Source organism: Ambystoma mexicanum, chromosome 12, assembly GCF_040938575.1.
Source record: "Ambystoma mexicanum isolate Mex_15411 chromosome 12, UKY_AmexF1_1, whole genome shotgun sequence".
In the NCBI taxonomy this organism is placed as follows: Eukaryota; Metazoa; Chordata; class Amphibia; order Caudata; family Ambystomatidae; genus Ambystoma; species Ambystoma mexicanum.
The window spans coordinates 1,140,482,314-1,140,508,371 of NC_090936.1; the positions used below are offsets into that span (position 1 = coordinate 1,140,482,314).

Sequence of the window (26,058 nt, forward strand, 5' to 3'; positions counted from 1 at the left end):
GTGCTTCCTCTACATCTTGCAGAACGCCCCATTAGCCATACCAAACTCTGAATTCACTAGGATAGAGGGCCTCTTGAGGAAACTGATATGGAAGGGGGGCAGCCTCGGATAGCACTTGCCACGTTGCAGCGCTCTGTCTGGGAGGGGGGATTGGGAGTCCCACATCTCAGGTCCTACTACTGGGCCAGTCAATTAAATATAGTCAACGACCTCCTTCATGGGGACCCAGAGCTTCCACATATCGGAGCGGAATCACCTAATGCCCAGGACATTCCACCAATTCGAATTCTGTACCAGAACCTATCCAGACCTCCCGCACAAACCACTACATCCCATATCACGACCGTCTGGAGGCAGGCCCCTAGGCACATAGGCTGGGAGAACAATCACTATGGGGTAATCATATGCTGGCAGAGGTCAAAAAGCTGACCATATGGACCCGGTGGGTGAGGGCCGGGATAACAACAGTTGGGGATGTTATAGCGAATGGCGCCAACGCTCCAACAGAAATTTGGACTTCCGACAACGGAACAGTATCACTATACACAACTAACACACGCTCTCAGGGGTCACATGCAATAACTTGCTGATGCACCAGATTATACACCCTTGGAACGTAACTTGCTCACACAACATATCCCAACCAAAGTAACGACTATACTGTATAAAGCCATCAATGCATTCGCCACGCCGGAGTTGACCAACCTCAAAACTAGATGGGAGCGGGTTGTTGGGAATATTGACCCCGAGGACTGGATACAGGTCCTCATGCACCCTCGTGAGATCGCAATAGACTCCAGAACAAAACTGGTACAGCTCAAGATACTTCACAGGGTTTACTACCCCCGGGTGGCCCTTTTCGGTTGGGGAAGGGCAACAGATCCCAACTGTCCGAGATGCCGTGGGGAGGAGGGCACTTTTTTTCATCTCCTCTGGGAATGCCCTAAAGGCAGGGATTTCTGGACACAATGCTCACAAATACTCACAAGGACTCTGGGCCGGATAATAGCACTAGAACCCGCAATAATGCTACTAGGCGCTCCGGATGAGAACGTCGAACAAATGGGAGGGTGTCTTTCTCTCCACGGCAATGGGCCTGATAAAGAGGGACATGGCACAGAAATGGGGGGCCACGGAATGCCCAACAATCGACCAATGGGTCAATGAAATGGACATCTGCGCGATGAAAGAACACCGAATATACACGGCACAGGGGTGCCCTGCCAAATCTATTAAAATTTGGGCAAAATGGGAAGAACGTGAAACCTGAGGCTTATTGGGGGAAAAGCGGAAGGAGCACAGGGGCATTATTGGGAACATTATAAGCAATATACTACTGAAGGTGAAGCATGGAGTCATGGACAAGAACCAACCTAAGGAATCAACCCGGGATGGGGGGCGGGAGGGGTAAACTATTGATATGTTATATGTAAGTGTTGAAATATCCAATAAAATATGTTTATTAAAAAAAATGCAGAGCGCAGGATTTTGCTATTTTTACATTGCTCAGTGAACAGACGCGACTTCTGAGGAACCAGTAGATAGAGGGTTCACCAAATGCAGCTACGATAAAAGAGGCAAACTATAACCAATTGTGCTTTAAATGTCTTTTAGATGTGCCTTAATTCTCATTTGTACACATTACCAAACACACAGATTTAAAGTCACATCGATATGTTTGCATGGCACTAGCTCGGGAAGCCAAAAGCAGTTTCTGGCAGCTGTTTGTGTCAAGTCAACCAGGCTCCTAGGCCATTACCATGAGCTAAATAGATCCCAGCAATTTTGAACCCTGCAACTTGCCGCGGACTGGGTCAAAACTGGTATGGAGAAAGAAGGAGCCAATACAGCAAGCTTCCCAAAATGGAAAGGCCTCCATCCTTGGTCTTAAGTGATTAAGTACTGGTATTGCAAGGATAATAGACTGGAGTAGTGTCAACAAAACCAGAAGTATATCAATAGTTTAAAGATGTAAGAGTTTGTGCAACCACAGTTACAGGGCTTCTGCTGTTTTGCACCAGCAAGAAATAAAGTGCAGACTGATTACCCTCTAATTCCAAAAGGTGTATTCACTTGCTGACCCCCTCCCATCTGGATTCAAGCACAAACACTCCACTGAAACTACCCTAACCCACAACACCAATTCCATTACCATTACCCATCACTCACCTCTCCTCCATTCTCATCCTTATAGACCTTTGCACTGCATTCAACACTTTGGATCATCCCTCTCTCCTTCAAGCTCTTTGACTTCAATGACACTGTACACACTGCACTTTATGGGTGCCTTCTGTTTCAAAAAAGCTCCTACTCAATGTCATGGGACTCTAGCAACACCTCATCGACACAGCTCCAGTCGGTATCCTCAAGAATTAGTTGGAGACCCACTTCTATTCATCCTATAAACTGCCTCCTCTGCAAACTTCGGATTTAACCAGCAGGTTTTTTTGCTGAAACTAGATCTGGTCCTTCCACTCAGTTGCATCTTCAGTATAACCAACTACCTAATCACTACCCACCACTGGCTGGCTCTACATTGCCCCATAGTCATCTCCTCAAAGATTAAACTATTCTTTCTTCTCCCAAGACCAGCCACACTTGCCAAACACTTGCCCTAATCCGCTCACCCATGGTTCATGTTGGGTAAGATTTTCACATCAATGATAAACCTTCCTTATCTGTGTCAACCCCAGAACGTTTTGCTTTGACTACATATCTATTTTACCTTGTGCCTAGGTGAAGGGGAATGTTTTCCCCTCTCACCTAGTCTTAGTTTTTTTTTTTTTTTATGGGTGACCTTTTTATGTCTCACCATAGTGTATGGTTGAAGTTCTAGTTTCCTACAACTTTTGGGTTTAGGCTGGGTTGGCCCCTTTGGGCTCCCCTGTTAACTTCTCTTTGATGTACTTAGGTGAACTCCAGTTCCCAAGTAGTCAAGAGGAATTTTCATCCCCTTCACATTTTATATAGTGAACCAGCACACCCCACCTTATGTAGAGTGCTGTGGGGATACAATATATACCCTTTCTTAATTACCTGATAAAATGTTGGGCTTAATTCACTGAAGCATTTTATAATGGCAAAACCCCATTGGAAAACGCTCTGTGAATCCGGGCCTATGTTACAATTGCGAGTTTTACATAAATAGCTGGTGGCAGTGGTTTTACCTTCATGACTTTCGATATTTATTACTTGCAGGCTGTTAATTCAGCCGTGGCAATGCACAGAAGGGCCACAATTTCTAAAATGGTGGGATCCCCTTTTCACCATTTCTTGTGAGCTTGCTGTTTGAGGTCTCTCCTCTGAACAACCTCAGTGGCTGGTTTGGCTTTGGCGGGAATCCAGTGGGGATTCCCTGCCAAGGCTCTGGAGTGTCTCAAAAGGAAGGACGCGAGGGAAGAGTCCAAACCTCTGCAGCCCTTTCTCTTCCACCTTGCTTGAAGGGGAACAACTGCCAGTGGGGGGCTGGCAATCCCGATTGGACAGCCAGATCGCCCCTGTGGTTGTGCTGTAGTACCTGATTTTTTTTATTTAAAAAAACACTCCCAACCTGACAAGTCGACCACTGGAGCTGAAACCGAAGAGGAAGATGAACGACAGCCATAGCGATTTCCAGCGACTGGAGAGCCTGTTGTTAACCATCCTTCCAAATGACCTGGGGACTCTGAAAATGACAACCCAGAGCCTGGAGAGATCCACTATACTCAAGACCACCTGCATTTTGAGCATCCCACGTCGTGCTGCCACCTTGCAGGGAAGCAATACCCAAATACCATGGGACCTCGGGCCATCGTGTAGTGATTGGTCTTCCGAATCTTGCTGAAACTTTGTGGGCATCCTGCTGGACCTCCAGAGACGTGGGGAGTCGAAAAGTCCCGTCATTAGAGTGCTGGGCCTTGCAAGTAACTAGAATCCGACCAGCGATATTCAGTCATCTTCTGTGCTCCTGAAAAGGGCACCAAATCCACAGAGCAATATCCAGCAGCGAGTTAACTCTTGCGTGGAGCCTTCTCCTGTGATTCCTGCTTCAGAAGCCCTTCCAAAGTCCTGTCTTCAGTGTTCTTGACAAATTAATCCATCGACTGGGTTTTTGGCTGCAGTTGCTCAAGTCTTCTTGCTGCAACTCTTCTTCCGTGCTGAGGTACTGCGTTGGCTGGGGTATTTACTTACCTTGAGCCTTTGTAATTTCTGTAAAGCTTTTGGGGTGTTTTCTGCGATTGGGAGGCCACTCGTCCAATTCACCAAGGCCAGCTGCTGGAATCCTCCTAGGGTGTCTTCTTTGAAGTCCCTGAACCCTAACTAACTTTAAAGTGAAATACTTACCTGTTACGCTCACCTGGTTCCACGGGGGCGCCACCCAGCAGTTGGGGTTCAGATGTCCCTCCTTGCGATGCCCAGATGCGACCGGCGGAAGAGTTCTGCCTGGAAGACAGGTAAGATATGTTCAGGACTGGGCAACCGGGGTAAACAGCCTCCCACCTCCCTGTAGGTCTGCGATCCTTCTGGACTTCTCACCTTGTTTTAGATGTTGGCGGGTTCTCCGTCCTGCTGTCTTGGCAGGTCCACGTTGTGCTTGGTGGGCAATGGCGATCGAGTTGCTTCACTGATCTCGGCCCGTCTTGAGTCCTTCAGGTAGGTCTTATTGCTGTGAATATTGCTGTTCTTGCATGCCTTTTAACAATGTCTTTTTCTTCCTAGGTACACAGAAGTCCAATATGTGGCAAGGCGGAATCTGTGTTTCGCCGGTAAGTATGGGCATCTTTGGAGCGCCTTGATGCGGCAAGTAGGCGCTATCCACTGCGCTTAAGGTGCCTTGCCTTTGCTAACCTGTTATCTTTTCCTCACCACGGGTCGCGGTACTCGGCCGGAGTATGGAATTTCCGTAGTGATGCTGATTGGGAGCGGCTGGCTAAGCCTTTCGCCACAGTTCGTTAATTGTACAATGTCCAATGCCTTGTTTCTTCTCTTTTACAGGTCCGTCGATCCGAAGGAGCACTGGTTCCAGGATGGTCGGGAGAGCTGCGGACCGCTGGCGATGAAGTTCAGGTAAGCTGCTGCCTTTTCTCACAATGTCTTCTCCTTTCCTTTGCAGGTGCTGTTCTTCTGAGGTTCGTGGCTGAAGCTCAACACGGTGAGCGTTACGTTGCAGAAATACAAACTAACGCGAAGCGTGTCAGTCTATTCGGGTGTGGTTTAAATAGCTTCAAGAAAGAAGTCCAGGTAAATACCCCATCGTACCACACCCAAAAACACTACACTGCAAGCCTGGTTTCAAGGAGCCAGGTTATGAGGATGCCTCTGCATGACTGGCATTAATGAAAAGTAGTTCCCAAGCACAAGTCCATATTCAAACATGAGCTTGGTGCCAAAGGCGCCAGCCAGGACTGGCCCCAAGAAGGCCTAGGCTGCAATTTCTTGGGTTTAGTGGGGACTGGAATCAAGACTCTCCCTGGCCCATAGGTTGGCCAGGGGGTCTTCAGAGTGTGGGTCGTGACATTACCTGTCAGAACAGTCTTCTACAGTAACTCTGACTTTTGCCTGCAAAAGGAACCCATCTCACCCTGCCTACAGCTGGCTCCTAGACCACTAGGGTCCCCCTTTCTCCCCCCTACACCCCCGAGTGAACTCATGCAACAGAACAGGGAAGGACTGGATAAGTAAAGGATGTGGTCTTGAAAAGAACAAGTATTGTTGAAAAGTACTTACTTGTGAAAGAGTTGGTTAGAATTACCTCGGGGAGGGCACAGTTACAAAAGTTCTTACCTTGAATGTGTGGTGTGTGTCATTCTGAAAAGTATATATAAGGTTAATTTACTCCTGTGAATTGGTTGTGCCTCTTTCCCAAGACTAATGAGTTGGTTAGAACTACCTCGGGGAGGGCACAGTTACAAAAGTTCTTACCTTGAATGTGTGGTGTGTGTCATTCTGAAAAGTATATATAAGGTTAATTTACTCCTGTGAATTGGTTGTGCCTCTTTCCCAAGACTAATGCTGTTGGCTTCACCAACTATTCCTTTCAGAGAATAGGTGTATCAGTTTTTCAACTGGGTTTTGCTACCCTCAACTTGCTGTACAGCCAGTTTAGATTAAGATTTAGGTTTTACCTACAAAGAATAACAGAGTCATAAAGTTTGACATTGGGTTTTGCTTTCTCTGGTCAGTTTAATACAGATGCTAAAACAATCTTCGGTGTAAACCTACCTTTAAGTTGCTGATAGCTCCTTTCAAAAGTATATAGGTTTACTTACCTTGAGTTCGCTGTGTGCCATCCTATAATAAGTTAAGAGTTATTGCTTACCTCAGTCTGTGCCCCACTGACCTGAAAAGCAACTGCAATAGCATATTACAACATTGGGTTTTATCTGACTGTAGCTGACTTTGGACTGCCTAGTGCATCCTAAATTAGCGTAAAGAGTTCTTGCTCATCTTAGACTTTTCCACTGAGCTGAAAAGCAAACTGTAATTGTATATTACCCCAAAAGGTTTTACTCACCTAGAATAACGATTATCCTCAAAGTAGTTATGGCTATATACTGTTCCTTGTTCCACTATTCAGATAATTATCCCGGTAACAGGGTTGGTTGATTATGTGATTTCATTTCTGAGTGTCACTGCATAACTGACAGGGTCCCCTACACTTGTATTACTAAAAGTAATCAAAAACTAACTATTGGTTTAACTCCCCATGAATAGGCATTTCCTATACTAAATGGGTTTAATAAGGTCCGACTTATCTAGAAACACTGTTCGTTTTGGGAATACGGTCTATGCTTTGGTCTGTGTACTTTAAAGCATAGTGTGTTTTTATAATGCGTTTATATGATCTGTGATAATTCCTGGGTCCACTTGTATTCAAATAAACAATTGATTTTTATAATACTTAGTTCAGTGTTTATTTGGACCAGATGTGTACAATTTCTTTGTACTGATTCTACAGCCCTCTCTCCCTCTTAAGATAAGCTTGGCTCTCTGTCTATGCTACCATGTACTGGCTCAGTTGAATGATTTTACTAAGCCCTTAGTTGGACTTCAGAAAAACTGTCCTGAAAGTTCACCACCATGGAAATCTGTTTGACAATGACCTTGAACTCTTCCAGTTGATCACTGCCAAAGCAAGACTCAACCTAAACTTAGGAAAACCAGCCCACACCTAAGGCATTATCATACTTTTTGGTCTACCCCTTGACTTTTAGGCTCCTCCCAATAAAGTCCTCAACTCTGCATCATGTACTCTTCTCAACATTCCCAGATCATGGTATATGCTCCCACCGTTACATGGTCGCCACCCAATGTAAGACACTAATCAAATCATGATCCCTCTTCTGTAAAGATAACCAAACCTAGGGCAGTCCCAGCCAGGGGTAAAAAAATGTAAAGTTGCAAGCTAGTACCCGGCCATAAACAGACTCTAGCCACCTCAATCAAAACACAGATTCACAGCACACATTTTTTTTTACTGTTAGGACAGTTTTTCAAAAGTCCACATATTTAGGATTTTTTAAGACTATCCCTTGGGCAATACAGAAACTCCAATAGCATTGGTGTTGCATCCGCTGACACCACTGCCACCTCCTCCCTATCCGCACTTCAGCCTCCCATATCAGCCATTTCAATACACCATGCAGGTGAGTGGTGCGCCCATTATCTCCATTTTGGGTCATATTTTGTTTATAAAAAGCTTATCCAGCCCCCACCGTGCCCGCATCTTCCCAGAGTGCCTTCCTGCTTTCTCCCACCTCCCTAACCTGCCCACTGCCCGTTGATTGGGTCTAGCACCCCGTGTTGTAGCTGCTCAGCGCCTTATTGAATACCCCAGGCAGGAGTGGTGTGCCCCTCATTTCCATTTTGGCACATACTGTGTTCATAAAAAGCTTCTCCAGCCCACCCCCTCCCCCGCATCTTCCGAGTGCCTTCCTGCTTCCTTCCGCCTCCCTAACCTGGCCACTGCCCGTTATTTGATTGGTTCTCCACCAAAGTCATAAGTGACTTCTCCAGGGCAGCCGTCTGCTTGTGCAGCCCCCTGCGGCTAAGGGCCCAAAGCAAAGGGCGGCTCCCACAGAGGCGGCTCCAGATGTTGGCTGCAGGTGTCAGCAGGGGAAGCCAGTGGCCAGCCATCAACCAGCAACTACTAGGACCAGTACAGTAGGAGCGGCATGGGTGGGAGGTAGAGCAATTACTCTACCCCAGGAGCCTGGCCGCTTATCAAACATCTAAAACACTGATTATTTTCCGCAGCCTCACTCTCTCCCACACTGTTAAATCTAGCTGTGTTTGGGATTGAACCCAATTGTTCAACTGCGTCTCAAATCTAGCTGTGTTTAGCACTACACTCAATTGTTCCGTTGGGCCCCTCTCCCACTGTGCAGGAGCCTCAAATTCCAGTTGTGCTTTAGGATCGTACTGATTTATTCAATTGTCTCTCAAATCCAGCTGTGTTTAGTACTGTACTCGATTGAGTCAACTGTAGCTGTGTTTGGTATTGTACCAAATTGTTGGGCGTAGGCCTCTATCCCACTCCTGTTGGGCGTGGGAATCTCTCCCACTATACAGAACTTCAAGTCTGGCTATGCTTAGTCTTGCACTCAACTCGTTGAGAACAACTTGATTAACAACCAGAAGAGTCCACACCATGGTAGTGCAGTAACTGCGGGCCCGTTTCACACCTGATAGTATTGCAATTGCTGCACTGCTCCACACTATAACTGCTTACCTTCCATACACTGTGATGTTATTGTAACTGCTGACCTGCTACATACTACTATGACAGTGTAGCTGCTAGCGTGCATTGCACACTAAAGGTACCCAAATAATGGAGCTTGAGATTAACCCAATTCACACCCGGAAAGATCCACTCTGACCACGTTTTGACCGCTAAAGTATGTCAATCTCCAGGATTTCGATCATACCTAACCGAGACATCCATACCCTACCCCACTACCTGATGCCAGACCTCCCCCGCTGCCCAGTCACCTCAGATCTGGGCACTGTATTATTACTCCATAAAACCTCCAGCTACCAAGAGATCCCAAAACCAGCTATTCAAACTACCACCTGAGACAGCTTGAAAAACGACCTCCTGGGCAGTCCGGGCCCCAACTGAAGCGGTAAGCACTGCGTGCCACTATTGATCATCTACGCTGTTGAAACCAAGCCCAAACATCCTGCCTATACCCTGAGATCTATCGTTACTTACCTTGAGTCCTAAACCACCCAACAGCCGAACGCCCACCAAAAGGGGAGGTAGCAGGGGTGGGTGGGGTGGGGGGGCGGGATTTCTGTAGGGCCATGTTTCCTAAAGTGCCTCATCCACGAGGAACATCTGGCCATCAAACTGGAATAGCCATTAACCATACAATAAATGCAAATTCTTAATACTGCGCCTATCAGTAAACCCCAAAACAAACCTGACATTCATACTGATATACAGACCACCAACCCACGATGCAACCTTCGTAGATGCCTTCACGGAAGCAATCACCATCCTAGCCATCAATCACAATCTGATCATCCTCAGAGACTTCAACATTTGGTTCGAAGAAGAAACCTCAACCACACAAAAAATCTTTAACCGCCCAACCAGCAGCAATGAATCTACAACTAGTCAAAGGAGCAACACACTCGGCAGGGCATACACGTAATGCAATCGCCAATAAAGAACTCATTACCACGGCACCCTCAATTCAAATACTCTGGAGCGAACACATTCCATTCATAATCACAATAACCGCCCCAACAACCAACAAGCCAAACCACCGATCTTCATGAAAAGAAACTGGAGAACCATCAAAAATTCCAACCTAACTGGACTCCTGGAACTCAAACCACAAGCAACAATCATGGAAGAAGCTGACCTGGACAAAAAGGTAACATTACTCAACACCTGGATCGCAACAACCCTAGATGATATCGCCAAAGAAAAACCTTTTATTCCCTCACGTAAAAGAACAAAGGCAAAATGGTTCACCCCACTACTCAGCGCCATGAAAAAGGAAAAACCGAAAACTACTGCAAATAAACTGAAATTTCTGCAACAGATCCGCTCATACAAAAAGGAAATCCAAAAAACGAAGAGGAAACACGAAATAAAAAACCCACTGGGATGCAACACACCAATTCCATCGATTAAACTATGCAATGACCTAGGAGACTACTTCAAAATCAAAGTCATTACCATGCAACAAACCATAAAAAGCATAGCACGCAATGACACTACATACCCCACCTACCCTCACGAGGAACATCCGAACAAACTACGAAGCTTCCCCGAAATAGCAGTGGAGACTTGTCAAACTGGTCAAAGTCAAAGCAACAAAATCAGGCTCTCCCGAAGACCCCTGCCCTACGGACATATACAAATCAATTCTTAAACATGGAACTCCAATGGAATACCATAGGAATCTCAACCTTTCGATAGCAGGTAAAGTACCACGTGCCTTCAAATCAGCATACATCAGGCCGGTACTCAAAGATACAGCAGGAAACGTAGAGGACCTATCCAACTAAAGACCCATCTCCAACATCCCTTACACAAACTGCTAGAAACGTACATATACAAAACAACCCAAGAATTCATAGAAGAGCACTGCCTACTAGATCAGGCACAAGTCAGCTTCAGACCAATGAGAGGAACGGAATCAGCGGTCCTCTCAATATGGGACGACCTAAAAGCAAACAGACTCAAACAGTACTGCCCTGATACTTCTAGACCTATCCGCAGCATTCGACAGTCGACCACGACATCCTCATAATGAGATTAGAACGACTGGGATTAACAGACACCCCCCCTACTATATCAAATCCTTCCTAACAGAACGGAAACCGTATAGATGAAACCTTTCAAGTCCAAGCCAAGAGACTCCACATGCGGAGTACAACAAGGATCATCTTTCTCCCAGCTTTTATTCAACATCTACCCATCTCTATTAATCAAAATCAACAAAAGACACGGCCTAACCTGCTACAACTATGCCAACGACACACAAATCTTCAAAATACAAGACACCCAAGAAGAAAAACACTAGAGACCTGCCATCTCGATGTATACAACTGGATGAACTATAACCACCTCAAAATTAACCCAGGCAAAACAGAGATAATGATCGACGCAAAAAACAGAGGAGACAACTACATCCCTTTGCCAGGAGAACTTGGTACGACCCCAGTGCCATCGTCGATTGTGAAAAACCTCGGGGGTCTTGATGGACACAGTCTCACTCTAGAGTCGAAAGTAAACGCTCTACTCAAGGAATGCTTCTTCCTCCTGCAAGCAGCAAAAAAGGATCCTACCATTCCCGTCATTCGCCAACAAAACCCCGATCATCGCTCTCGTCATGTCCAGAATAGAGTATGCCAATAGCCTATGCCTGAACGACTTCTAAAAAAAAAAAAAAAAACCTCCAACGCATACAAAATGCGACAGCCAGACCCCTTTTCGAACTACCCCGTGGAGAACACATCACACCGGCACTAAAAATACTACATTGGCTACCAATAAAACAATGAATAAAATTCAATGTGCATCACGCAAAGAGCAATACACAACCAAGACGCAGAATTCCTGAGGGACAAATTACGCCGACATCAGCGAACAAGAACGCTCAGATCAAGCAACAACATTCGCCTGGAAACGAAACCCTACAACAGAAGAAAACTCGGAGGATCCTCTTTTTCTCAGCCGGCACTGAATGACTTAGCAAAGTCTATACGGAACACAAGAAACCACCTGCTATTCAGGAAACTGCTCAAATCCTGGCTCTTTACTGCGTAACTAGAAGACCAGCCATAAGAACACACACCCCGCTAAAACAACTAAGATACCGATCCCGGGTCACAATAAGCAATCAAATAAAACAGAATCTAAGGAACGCACTCCATGACATACCACACGACAGAGAGAGAACTACAAGAGGACACTGAAGACTGAATACATTGACAGACCGAGATGGAAGCACTTTGAAGACTCATTCATAGCATCCTGGCCCATACCACACCCGACATTCCAGCAGACCAATTCACATAGATAGTAGGGAAAAGGGGCCACCCAACCCCTGTTCTGATAACGAAGGAGGAGAATAGACACCAATCACATTATACTTAGTTCATTGGAATATAACAGGGAGTGTGCTGCGCTAAAACCTGCAACAGTCAGACTGTCAAGAAAAGATAGCAGCAACTAATCCCACAGCTAGTAATATAATTGAAAGCGAACAAGATGTGGCACAACCAGGATTCTCACCCCAGTAACCCCACCTTCAAATCTCTGCATACCTAACTCACCAGAAAATTCACACAACCTACTCTCGCCCAGCAAACTGCACGCACTTCACCACACTGCATCAACAACAAACACACACATACACAACACCAACTGCACACGTGGTCTCGCCCCGGTCCAATACTTACACTAAAGCACAGCGCAGGGTATAGCGAGCTGAAGCCGCCAACAGCACACCACTTCTCTCTCTCCCCTACTCCCTCTTCTCCCGACTAACCCAACCCCGGCAATTCTTGTTTACAGATCCGCTAGAGCCCCTGGGGACCAGCTCTGTCGATGACGGTGCGCAATATAAATACCTTTAACATATCTACACTAGACATCAGTTTTCTTTTCACTGACTAAAACATCTGCTGTATGCATTGCAATGCACCACTCGCTCGACTTTTTAAGACCATAGTAGGGCCATGTTTCCTAAAGTGCTTCAACGCCATTACTTTTGTATGGAGGCACTATGCAATTACACAACATAACAAAGGTTTCAAAAAGTAGCTAGGTGACCAGACAGCTCAATATGCAGACTGATTTCCCAAAATAGTAAGTCAAATCATTCCTCTAGAATTAATAATCCCAAACATGGCATAAAGCATTTGTGAGCATGTAAAATACATCTGTCATTCTTCAGTGGATACCATTATTTGAACTGAGGAATCACCAGAACTAGGAAGTTGCGATTTACCTAGTTAAAATGTAACTCCAGCTTGTGTCCCAATATTGCCTTTAATCGTTTGCTAAACACATTTTCTCCTGAACCAAACGAGTACACTTTTAAATATAGACAGGAGGCCCACAAGTCCAAGGTGGCTCCAACACCATGTCCTAACCAACCAGTCAGACCTACTTCGCTGCCACTCCATGTTTACTACGCGGATGGCATGATTAAGCCCACTCTTCTAATCAAAGGCAATCACAGCACCATCGGTGAGCGGAGCTATTAATGTCACATACAGGGCCTGAGATGCCATATGGCTCGAGGGGCAAGATGGTCAAGTGGCACCTTCTTTTGAGTCCACGCTAAACCTCTCTTGTGTAACACCAGCTGCTTGCCCAGCACTGGACTTCAGTCCCCATCAATGTCTTAGGTCCTCTGTCACCCATCGAGTGATCACAAAGTTTTCCTGGAAGAACAGCTCTTCAATGAGTGTCTCATTGTTACCAAGTTATCCGTGTGCCTGCTTTTACTTCTGAAGATCTATTCTGTCCCTGCTCCCACCCAGATGCCAAACGGTTTTATCGTCTGACAGTTACTGAATGTCTTGCTCTTGTCAACAGCTGTTTATTTTATTGTGCATTTGTAAGGTGCTTATACATCAAGGAATTGTGTTTCAATGCGCCCACAGGGCAAAGGGGAGGGAACAATAAGGTAAATAAAGACAGAGGCGGTCCTACTAGGTCTTATTCTCCAATGTCTCAACTGGCACAGCTTGCTGAAGTTTACACTTTGATACCTTTAATCTCCTGGGTCTCGTTTCAGCTCGAGTTTGCCCTGCCTTAGTTCGCACATCACATACTATTTAGGCGTGAGGGACACCCTGGCCTTTTAACATTCTTACTGCCTGTTAATCCAGCTTCAGAAACACACAGGTTTTCAACTTACACTAGCGGGTTCCCAATGAGACCTGCAATTTATTTGGCATGAACTCCTGCCTGATGCCCATTGCATTTGAACGACAGGATTCTTAGTGGAGTTACAGGCACAGGACAAAAATAGGTTAACTACTGCTTCCTACCTACGCTTCTTTACATCACCTGTGTAAGTCTTTGTGATGGTTCGAGGCATGAGGGGGCGAGTGGGGTGGCATCCTGGAAGGCAAGCGTTATGGACATGTGGATTGACCCATCCAGACAGTGGAATGGACATTTGATTTTTATGATCAAAAGGGGGGGGAACCATGAAGAATCAAGTGGCATCTAGAAAATCAAATAATTGCCATGAAACATCAAAAGTAAACAAATTATGTGAAAAGGCTTTAATAACGGCCAACTAATCAGTTGGAGACACAGTCAAAGGCATTACCAACTTAACACTGAAAGGCAAGGTTCCCTGCATGCTCACCTTTAAAACAGTGTCCTTTGCAGAGGAGCCAACCTCAACAGATTCTGAAAGAGAGGAGCAACATTCGACTTTACCACATTTCAAACACGAGGATTGCAGATCAACATGCAAACACACACATCAAATATACGATGGATAATTGAAAACTGCATGCTTGCATCCGTTTTGTGTGCGCATTTGGTCCAGACTTCTCGGGATGAGTAATCCTACAGGAGATGTAACGGATTCCAGATTTGACTAGAGGTTTTTTCCTGTGGATGGTCCATTGCATGGCAATGAGGCATAATATTCGCCTAGTCGGTTGTCTATGCTTGAGCACCAAGTCGCATCAAGGCTATGTGTTCCATATGAGACCAACAACGAACAAATACTAAATCCAATGTAATTAGGTAGCAATAAAAAAGTTGCACTATTTGAAGTAATTAATATGTAAAAGTACCGAGGAGATCGTTTTAAGTACCCTTTTCATTTGTAAGGGTGGTGCCCAAGGTCAGACCATTTTAGTGATCAGGAGAAGATTTAACTCCACAGCTGTTTAAACCCGCGAAATATTTGTGGCGACACTTCCTTTACAGACTGAACCAAACTAACGACTGATGCACTAACAGCGGATTTCGATTTGATCATGGTTTCGTTGTCCCGATACCATCATTCAGCAGTGGTCACATTTTTCATAATTATAGGGACAGCTGCCCACAGTGCAAACGAGGCAGGGGACTTCTAAAGGGAATCAACAGCCAAGGACGCCAACATTCAAGAAATCTCAACAGAAATAAAAATGCTGCGGCAATAAGGAGCGGGGCTAGTCGCGGGCGAAGCTTCAACAGCCACCCAGAAAAAGCGGAAAATTAAACGGGGATCCAAGTACAAAACCAAAAACACAAAAAAGGGCAAGCTCACACTCTACTTATAAAAGCTGGTGCTACTGTGAAAAACAAAATTAAACAAAATAGGGCATTACACTAACAAGAGAATAATACAAGGGCACTCATTGTTGAGAATAACAAACCAGTCAAGTTGAAATACGGTTTCTTATTTTTTTTGTTTGAGTTTGTTTAAGTGGGCATCTAAGCCAGCTTATTAGCCGATCCAAGATCCAGATGTATCCAAATGTTAACAGTGTGGGAAGATAGTCATGCAGTGCACAAGAATATTCTCTTGACATTGACCACCACCCTGCACTCTGATGAAACAAGCATTGACAAAGCTAGTATGTGCGGCTTTGTAGAGGGTATGCTTTTTCTTTTTTGAAGTATACCCTCTTCTGTAGGCCCCAAAAAAAAGAAAAAGTCTTACCTTTAACAATTACAAAGTCAATAGCAGCAAAAAAACAACCAAAAAAATAAAGTACAACCATTCGATCATTCTCGCAAGGCGTGCTTTTTGTATAGTCAGAACTGCAATGCTACAGAAGCATATGTCCCTGAGGCACACATTCAGAAGGTGCAAAACTGATGGTAAAGAAACTAATACGCATGCTGAATGGGTATTGGTATGAATTAGGGTAGGTTTTGAGCAGTTGTGGCCAATGCTTTTACACAGCCAAAAAATTAAGACCAGCTCAAAACCTACCACAAGACCTCAAAATACACACTAGCGAGAAATAAGTTACTCTTGGCAAGTAAGAAAAGGTGTGCAGTGTATGTGGGCAACAGGCATTCAAGCCAGGAAGCGAGTGCCTTATGCCTAGCTAATAGATGGCAACTTGAAATTATACTGTGTAGTACCAGATAACATCCAAGCACTGATGCATATTATTTTAGCCAACAAAATAAAAAAAAAACCCTTCTGTATAGCTCATGCTAGAGTACTCTGGCAAAGACCTGAAGTGACATTTACCTAGACCCAAACAAGAATGCCGTGGCAGGGGGGTGGAATTCCGATAACCCCACTCCCCAGGACAAGTTCTTTGTTGTCAGGGACAGGAAGATTTCATAAACATTGTCCCCTGGGCAAGTAGACAGTAGATAAAGTATATTAAAAAATACTTGTGTACCTGGCAACACTATGGCTACCAAGTGTGTGATGGTGACGCAGCTGCACAGCTCCCGTAACTGTGTGTTAGTTCCATTGCGGTTGGAGAATGGAATTGCCAGCTTGGGTATGTGCGGTTAAGTGACCACATTGACCAGATATGGTATCCCCCCAGTTCCACAACAGAAGTTGTTGGCAGCAAAAACATGTCCCGGGTCACAGATCATTCCCTTTAGCATAAAGAAACTAGAACTACCTACATGTTCCATAATTTCCCTGGGCTATACAGAAGGCGTAGTCTGGTCACAGGCCAGGAAGAAGGCTGGAAAGTGTCCCTGGCCAGACAGGCCAAACCATGAAAAAGACTACATCTACACTAATCCCACTTTCCAAATCGAGGGAAACAGACTGGACTAGCAAAACACACTTACAGAATTTGGATCAGGACGATAATGGAGGAAACCAAGCTAACAAACCAGCAACTTCTTCCAAAACAGCAACAAACACAGACTGATGTAGACTTCAAGATGGCGATTTCCCCAATTTAAAACCACTCCATCCCCATGAGCCTAGTACCATGAAGCATCCCAGCTATGTAGCATGCCCAAAGCGTGCATGTGACAATTCTGGCCAATCTGCAAGAAGATGGTCAGTTCTAGCACTGCATAAGGGCCAGATACCAAGAGAAAGTGGAAGGGAGCTTTGTGATACAGTGGTGTCGAGTTGTGCTGTTAGAGAAGATTGCTGGGCTGGCTGTAAGACCGAGTGGAAGACCAGTTTGAAAGACAGAGAGGAGAGGAATACTGCTGGGCTGACTAAGAATGGATTGCAAGACCCAGAGAGGAGGACTCTTTAGCTGCAAGACCAGAATACCACAGTCTCAGTACTACAGAGTGTAATGCATCTTTTTCACTCCTCCCACACCGACCACAATGAAGCACAAACGAAACCACCCAATGTCCTCCAAATACAGACAATTGCGTGGATGTGCTAGAAAGTTGGGCTGGCGATGTGATTTTTCGGGAAAAAATATTTTTTTCCTCCTCATAGCTTAAGTACTTATTGCGCTATCCAAGTCATACATTTATTTTGCCCATGGAGCACTCTACTTTCTCCATTTCGAAGTATAAAGCTACACACTTCGATAAAGAAAGTTTCAGTTGCAGCTGAACATGCTGTGTTATTAGTTTCATGTATACAGTTTGACATTAAAATAGCATGTTGCATCCATATTTAATACATTTATGCCAGTAGGTTTGTCTGCAGCAGAAGATTTGCCCAACACCTTGCCCCTTGAACAGGGATCTTTGAAAATATTCCACACCCCCTGCATTGCTGTTCTGATTAACAGCAGCAAAAACGACCAGGTGATTTTCAAATAAAAAGAAATCAGTGCTTGGGGGAAGTTTTGGAACACTACTAAGGAGCTGTTCTGATGCCCCTCGATTTAAAAGGACCAAAGCAATATCCCCTGAACTAGTTTATTACCCTTAAAAGTTAAAATTTTCACTAAAAAAAAAAAAGAATTTGGTATCCTTGCCCAAAGGGATGCGAACATGGACTAAAACACACCTTTAATTATTTTTTTTAATTAAAAAAAAGGTTGGATTTGGAACAAAGGAATACATGAAATTGTATTTATTTTTACACGGCCCTTCATTAGTGTGCTACAGCATAAAAAACATTACGAGTATAAATGCAATGTTTGCCTTTGTGTTAAATGGCTGCTTCAAAACAGGACTTTAAAACAAGGATTAGTAAAGACATCAGTTTTGTCTTTTGTGTAGGTGTGGCATCTGCATTTTACCAGGCACTGTCATAATGGTGCTACCTAGCCATAACATGCCAACAGCTGGCAAATGGTACTAGTATCTGGGCATGTTATGGCCGTGCCTATACAAGAGACAGAACCGTTGACTGTCAATGCGTGTTATTACCAGGAGGCCAGTGCAAGGAAACACACATTGCTTATAAAATCAAGTGTCTAAAGGCACACTTGGTTAAGAGATTTTTATTGATGCTCGGAAAGCCAAGAGCTAGCTCAAAGTGATCCCATAGGTATGTGTAGTAGGCGTGGCAGGAAGTGGGAGGGATGGCAATAGGGAAGTAGCACGGACATGGGCAGTCAATGGGTGGGTGAATAATCAAGCAACACCCACAGGCTGTGTGGCATTCTCTCTGCTACCATCACTTCCCAGGACTGTAGTGGGAGCTTATAAGCAGCACTTCAGCGCCACCAAACAGTCAATACTAAAAATAAGTCTTTGATCCACCCTCGAATAATAGGTTTACGGTCTGCCTCATGTCCACTTAGAACGGACATTAACACTCAAAAGACCACTGTGGCTTCTGACGGGCAACGGAGTATGCACCATTTATGGCAAAAAATTCCTTCTGGCTCAGAACTAGGATTCCCGCGCGTAACCAAAATGGCACAAAACCTTTATAGGCGTCCTTTACAATCTATTTTAGGAGCAAAAGGGCAGATTAATATTAACACCCCTCCCACCCCCAACTAATCGGGGTAGATTAAAGCAGGGGGCAACATTTCAAGCTGTAAAGCAACTAGCCAACCATTAAAAAGTAACTTGTCACCTCAATTATATACATACATTCAAGTACGCAATTTCTTACTTGCCAAGTGCCAAATGTCACTAGCCAATGGCTAATGGAGAGTGCACATTTTGCACTTTGTATTATAGGGTGAAGAAGCAAATTACACTGGGAACAATACCTATTTTACAACAGTCTACCAGAACACCATTTACTGCCTATAAACATGCTGGTATAGTTACAACCATAAAAATGCATGATGTGGATAAATGGAAATTACAACTCTATATGGAGGATCAAAAACAGGTTTCATTTCACAGAACAGAGTTCCGGTCACATATTACAAATATCTCCATAGTCTGCATGCTTACAGGCATCACTCTGAATGACCACATCAAGCAGACCTGGTCGCCAGACAATCTCGCATCACCGTTGGATAGCCTCTACAGCCTGCAGACACTAGGGTGTTTCAATGTATAGTCATCACAAGAAGCAAAGTACCACATAATCTTGCATCACCCAGTAATTATTTAACAGCCACACCCTTTGGACGCTACTTCCATACACAAGGGCGTTTTCACCACAAGCAGAATGCCAGATAACCCTGCATCACACCAAATCTATGAAACAAATGCACCCTTCTACACGCTGACTGCATACACAATGGGGTTTCATCACAAGTGGAGTACCAGATAATCTTGCATCACCCAATAAGTATTAAACAAATACACCCTCTACATGCGGTCAGCTTACACAAGGGTGTTCGAGTATATTACAGTACAGCAAGTAGAATGCCTGATCGTTCTACATCATACCAGGCAATGAAACAAATACAGCACCTGCACACACTGCCTGCATACACAAGGGTGCTTCACTGAATATTCACAACAAGCAGAGAGCCAGATACGCTCACATCATACCAGGCTATGAAACGAATACACCCGTGACACGCTGCTATCATACACATTGGTGTTTCCACGTATATTCACTACAACAAGCAGCATGCCAGATAATCCCTCATCATACAGAGGCTATAAACCATACAGCCTCTACACACTGCGTGCATACACATGGGTGTTCAGTGAATATTCACAAGCGACGACACCAGATAATCAGCATCATACCAAGACCATGAAACCAATACATCCGCTACTCTACCTGCACACTCACGGATATCACCTTGTATGGGAATCAACACAAGAAAAACACTGCCCATCACCTACTATGAAACAAATGCAGCCTTCATTCTTTCCCAGGTGTCTATCATCAAAACAACAAGCAGACTTTGGTTGTCAATCTTCATCCTCTACGTAGACAGAAAACATCAAAAATCAAAAATAACCAAGAAGACAGCAACAGGGACGTCTTCACTGGAAACGCTTACCTTGTTGACTGACTGTTATTAAGTTTTTGGAAATCATTGCATACAACCTCCTGAAGGGTAAAGAAATGTTAAATTAGCATGGGTGTTAGGATTGTAGATTTACAAACCCCGCCACAGTGAATTTAATACACTGAGATGGGTTCCTTTTGACGGACAGCGACATTTCAAAGATCCATTCCAATGCGTTGCCGCTCTACAAATGCCTTTCCCCAGGAGATAAAACTGCCTTCACGAGAAGGGGAATTATTACTCAAAATCAAGTGACTTAAGGCTTGCATCTACACATCTGCCGTCTTAACGTCATTTTCTAATAAAAAAAAAAGAAATAACTTTGCAAGGTATACATAGCGGCACTGTGGCCTTATTATATACCCATGTCAGACACGGTCAACTAGATTCCGAGAACCGTACAGCAATGCACCAAACAGCGTCACGAAGCCACAATTCAAGTTTAGTTCTCAACAAATGGCGCTGCAGTAGCAGGTGTGTTAAAAAAATTAAAAAAAACGCATGTGCATGTTTGTAGTGCACCAACTCATCTGGCAGAATTGAAAGTGAAAAATGCAAATATATACTCATGGGTAAAAATCACATTTTTAAAAGCTCCCCGAAACCATGCAAAGTCATTAAGCACCTCAAGTCATGACCAAACAAGAGAGTCAATTCACGAATTGCAAATAAATCAGAAATCAATATTACATTTGAAATCGTTTCTTAGGCAAGTGGTTACAGTCTATAAACATTAAATATGAATTGCAAAATAAAACACAATGGGTGTAAATATTTAAGAGATACTTTCAAGAAAGAAAACGGAACCATTCCCCCTATAAAGTTATCCAAGTACAATGGTCCTCATTTTGGATTAAAACAATTGAACGGGAAGCTCGAATTTTAAAATGTGATTTAAGTTGAACGGACTCCCCCCCCCCCCCTCCCAGAATTCATAGAATGCTCCGTCTCTTCCGATGTGCTGACCTGAATACATGTCACTGTAAGAAACATGAACCAAGCAGGAACTAGGCTCTCAGCGCCGGGAAAGGAATGCGTTTAAAACCACATTGACAGGCTATTCTCAAATGGGCATAGTAAAAAATAAAACCAAAAAATACATTAATCAACATTTCAAAAGAACAGATAAATGCGCCCTGGAAACTACTGTAGTGTGATTTGGTTCAGTATAAAAGCATTGTAACCAATAATTGCTGAGGCTCGAGGTATTACTGAATCTAGCATTGCTGACAAGCACCAAATTGACACAAAACGTTTGAAAAACGTACATTTGTCAGCAAACAAGGGGACACGGTTGTAGATTTAAAACATACATCACAATATAAAGTTAACATTCAATCCGTGCTGGGAGGAGAAAGAGACGTGGATTAACAGCATCCTTGTGTTTCCAGGGCGAGACTGGTGTCATTTGGCAAGAAATGCCAGTTTGCACGTCAATAACAGTAAGGTCACCATTAAAGAATATGTTTCGCCCAAATGTGTAAAAATAAAATAGTTCCTATGGTAGCACTTTAAATTCTGACCAAATATGGCTGTACATACAGGAATACTTAATCAATGGGCCACATTTGTCTCTGGTCCAGTGAAGTGCTAGAGGTGTCAAATTGTGATTACTTAACAGACTGCAGGGCGGTTTTGTTACTGCTTGTAAAAGTAAACAAACGAATATAACCAAAGTACTTAATGAAATGGTTCCAAAGATGTCATTAGATGCATGCCCAGATCCTATTGTATGTGCTTGAAAGAAAAGTGGGCGTTGAGATCTCTTCATGGGATCATTGAAAAAATGAACACAAATCACGTGGAAGGAGGGAAGAAAGAAAAAAAAGGCACCCAGCTCCCCAGCAACGTATCCTGGGCTCGAGGAAGCAGATAAATTACTGTGTTTGCCATAAAAAAAAAAATTCAAAAGATGAATTGTGGGCCAGAAGGCCAGTGCCTAATCAAAGCCTTCATCCAGGATCACTGCATTAAGTTAATGTGCTTTGCTGTAACATCATAAAGCTGCCCAACCTGGGATCGAACTGACATGGGGGCTTAAGTTAGTCAGACAAAAATACAAGAGACACTAGTAAATACGGAACTCAGGCGTACATGTCATCCCAGAATTGTCCCCACACGTCCGTCATTTACCTAGGTTCTTTTACAGAAAAGTTCTGTACTCCAAAAAGTTCTCCCAGCGGGTCGTTAGAGCAGTGGACAATATGTTGCTGCCTCTCATCGTACAACTGTTTGGCCATAATGTACTGGCCAAGATAGAAAATAACCTGAAATACAAGCGCAACGTGTCAACGCTTGACAGAAAAGTACAATGGAGAGCTTGCAGTTAGTAAAGTCAAGAGACAGGACAGCAAAGGGCAACCTACCTCCTTCATTGTAAAGGTGTCTTTTTTGGCACCTGCAAACTTTAGTAGCTTCAAGAGCAAGGGTTTGGGCTTAACCTGCACAGAAAATGTACAGACAAATCAACCACAAAGCAGGATGCATCTGGCATTCACCACAGCAGCACAGAGGAGGGGGTGTGTCAAAGTGACAGCTGTACAGCTCTCCGTTACAATGCACGAGCACAGTGAATTGCTAAGCGAGGCAGAGGGCACCACTTGAAGAAATTGCCATTTACACTTTAAATCGGGATATTCCTCCTAAAAAGGGGCAGTTGCGAGGTAAGCGCTTACAACACGACCAAGCAAACAGACTACAGCACTCTGAACTACCACCAGACAGAATATCAGAATTTATCAAAACGTATGCATACAATTTCAGATTAAAGAACACATTGCTTCGGAAAAAAAAGAGACATGTCCTTACCATTGCTGCCTGTTCAGAAGCCAGAATAGGAGAAGTGCTTAGGGAGCCCGTGGCCGAAGACATGTTGCTATTGCACCTTTGCCTAAAACAAAAAATGTTAAAAATAAGGCTTCTTAACCATAAACAGAAAAAAACAGAAAAAGGCTAGCAAAGAGCGGCTGTTGATCACGGAAGCCAGCGTGGTCATTGGCATCTGCACCCGCACAGCCATAGATAGGATCTGCAGCCCACTGCGTGTCCCCAGCTTTACCTAAAATAAATAAGGGAGCAGTGCAGGGGGTAAAGTGCTGCGTGTCGGAGTGCTGGGAAGAGGAAGAGCCGCCGATTTAAGTACAGAGAGGGAGACAAGTCAGGGCTAGACCCGGCAGGAGCTCTGCAGACATGTCTGAGCATGATCGGAGGAGGGCGTGACTCATTGCCAGCCAGCCTGACTCAGGACTGGAGGGGGCAGAGCAAGGCGGGGGTGCACGGCCGGGCAAATCACACTGTCAGCCTGCCTGAGCTCGCTGCAAGAACAGCACAGACGCTCGGATGGTCCTGCAGACTGCCAGCCGGCCCGGCGGGGAAAGGACCCTGCCAAGCACCCGCAGGAGCACCGCTATGCTAGAACGCCTAGAACTCTGCCTGTGGATTATACCGGAGATACTCCCATAATAACGCTGGCCGTGCCCTTTATCCCAGCCGGACAAGGTACCCTTGCAGACTGGAGAACACTGCCCCGGTGCTACCCAAACTTGGTTCTTACTGCCCTAGCAGCCATCACTGTAAGCTTTGCACCAATGACCCCTCACAGACCACCAACACTTTACCAGCGTGGTAGTCCCTTTCGCCACCAGGATGCCCTAGAACTAAACTCAGTGTCCAGTTAAAGGGTCGAATGCAAAAGGGTCGAGTACATCTAGTGTAGCTTTAAAAGGGTGTTTTTACCCCAAAAACGGGGGTTTAGGCCGCCCCCCGCCCAAAAAATAGATCCCTTTGTTCGGTCGAATTGCCTCGACCCTTTTGTCATGCGACTCTTTTTTTTCCGATCCTTAGACCTATAACCCTAGAACTCGGCAAACACGATACCCAGGTCCCTTGCACTAGCTGCAGTCATTGTGGTACCCCAATGTCGAGGCCGGCCAGTCGGAGTATGCAATGTGGGGGTATTGCAAAGATACCAACCAAGGCAGTCTGAAGGCATTATTTCTAGATGAATCTGCATCCAAAAGAAATTGAGCACAGTAACCCAAGAACAGCGACAATTATCGGATACCCATAAAGTGACAATATCACCATAGTACTGGCACTACGAAGGACCCCTTTTGGACAAAGCCAACAGTAAAGTCTACCTTCATACAAAAAAGTGAGAATTCACGGTGGACGGCAAGTTACAGCTACACGTCCGGACTAAGCCAAATACTGTAAACGTGCTGCTTCTTACAACAATGACGCCGCAAGAAAACGGGATTAGAAGTTAGCTCACACAAATACATCAGACAGGACATCATGCCAAAAAGTGACTCAGCAAGAAGGGAAACAGGAGAGCCTATGACACTAAAGCCATACATACTGTGTATGATGCCACGGTAGAAAACCTGCAGACAATTTAATTAAAATCCAGGATGCAGACCGGTCTAAAACAATAACTATAAACTTTCCTAGAATAGAAGTGTTCCTTAAATCATAAGGTTAAATCCTGTATTTTCCTAAAACAGGCCTTGGACTACTCAGGAGATGGGGGCGAAATCAGAGCCCCTGCAGGCGACAAGATCATTACAAATGTTTTACAAAGGACCACATGTTATACACATAAGTTTGGTGCGTCAAGAAACCGCTGCACATATACCCTCATTTGAGACGAGTCAAAGAGGAGGGTTGAGCACGAAGGAAAAGTCTGACTGAAAACCTGCGTTAATGTACTTCAGGATAATGGCGTTCTCCAAGTTTAACCTGCGCAAGTTCCTTAACCTTTGATGTTCACATATTCTGACTTTGCCAATGTCTCCCCTATGCACAGAGAAAACGAATCCACCCATACCATCAAACCCAGTCCTTAGATTAAAAATGCTTAATACTCAGCGTTAGATGTATAGAGTACATTTATTAATACAAGAGATTATCAGGGATATGAAGCCAATGCAACTGTCGAGCCGTTTGTCTTTAGCTGATCAAGAGATGGATAAAATAGCACGACCCCATACAAAATAATGTCCTGGAGCAAAAAACATGCGCTTGAGCTCATTAGCATACTCAATGCATTAATTTGTGACTCGGAACTGGAGGCGAACTTTAGGGATGTTCACTGGGGCTATATGGCATGTGAAGCTTAGCTGAAAGGACCCATTCGACCCCCAAACTCAAGTAGAAGTGTTTTTTTATGCTTTTTTGTAAAAATCAACCATAACCATTGATGGAATTTGCTGAGCACACCCCGACTCTCCTAATTATATGGATATCAGGCTACACTGCTCTGATTAGCTCTAAAAATGAAACGAACTACATCCTTGAAATCAGCCTGTCTTCGGTTGATAACGCCATGCATAAACTGGTGTTGCGCTACAACACAACTTTATGTACAAGAACATGCCATGAGCTCATTTGCATAACAAAATATTTGCTTGTGATTTTGAATGGGTGGTGAACTTCCATGGATGGATACTGGGAGGCGCTGTAGCATATCTGGCTTAGCCCAAATGAAGTAGTCTGATTCACCATTTTAATATTTCAACCCAACATAAAAATGGAGCAAGAGTTACGATTTTCAGAAGGGGAAAAAAACAGTCTACTATATCCAAGAACTTATATCTCCACCACAGCTCCCCCACAAATCAATCTGCTTCATACAGTTAACATAATTGTCCCACGTATTTCAACATCAAAAGACTCATGCAATGGCTCCAAGCAAAGACTGCAATTATTCCACTAGAATGTTTTGAACCATGGGCTTAAAAGCGACAAACAAGGATTATAGGGAAAAAAACGCGGGGCTCTCCCGTCTAGAAATAGACAGACTAGCCC

The 26,058-nt window shown here is 44.3% G+C and overlaps 1 protein-coding gene across 4 annotated transcripts in view; it reads right to left on the reverse strand.

Annotated features, from left to right (window-relative positions):
- The window catches only part of MDM2 (MDM2 proto-oncogene), a 359,362-nt gene that overhangs the window by 119,094 nt on the left and 214,210 nt on the right, over positions 1–26,058 (reverse strand). For 3 of the 4 annotated variants that reach the window (XM_069629717.1, XM_069629715.1, XM_069629716.1), the window contains 5 exons: positions 23,059–23,140; positions 22,617–22,691; positions 22,384–22,517; positions 20,242–20,291; positions 14,331–14,374 (listed from right to left, as the gene is read on the reverse strand). In XM_069629717.1, the coding sequence (XP_069485818.1) occupies positions 14,331–14,374; positions 20,242–20,291; positions 22,384–22,517; positions 22,617–22,691; positions 23,059–23,121 (366 nt within the window). In that variant the 5' untranslated portion in view covers positions 23,122–23,140. Of the gene's footprint in view, positions 1–14,330; positions 14,375–20,241; positions 20,292–22,383; positions 22,518–22,616; positions 22,692–23,058; positions 23,141–23,308; positions 24,120–26,058 lie in introns of those variants that run through there. The other variant, XM_069629714.1, reaches the window with a different exon arrangement.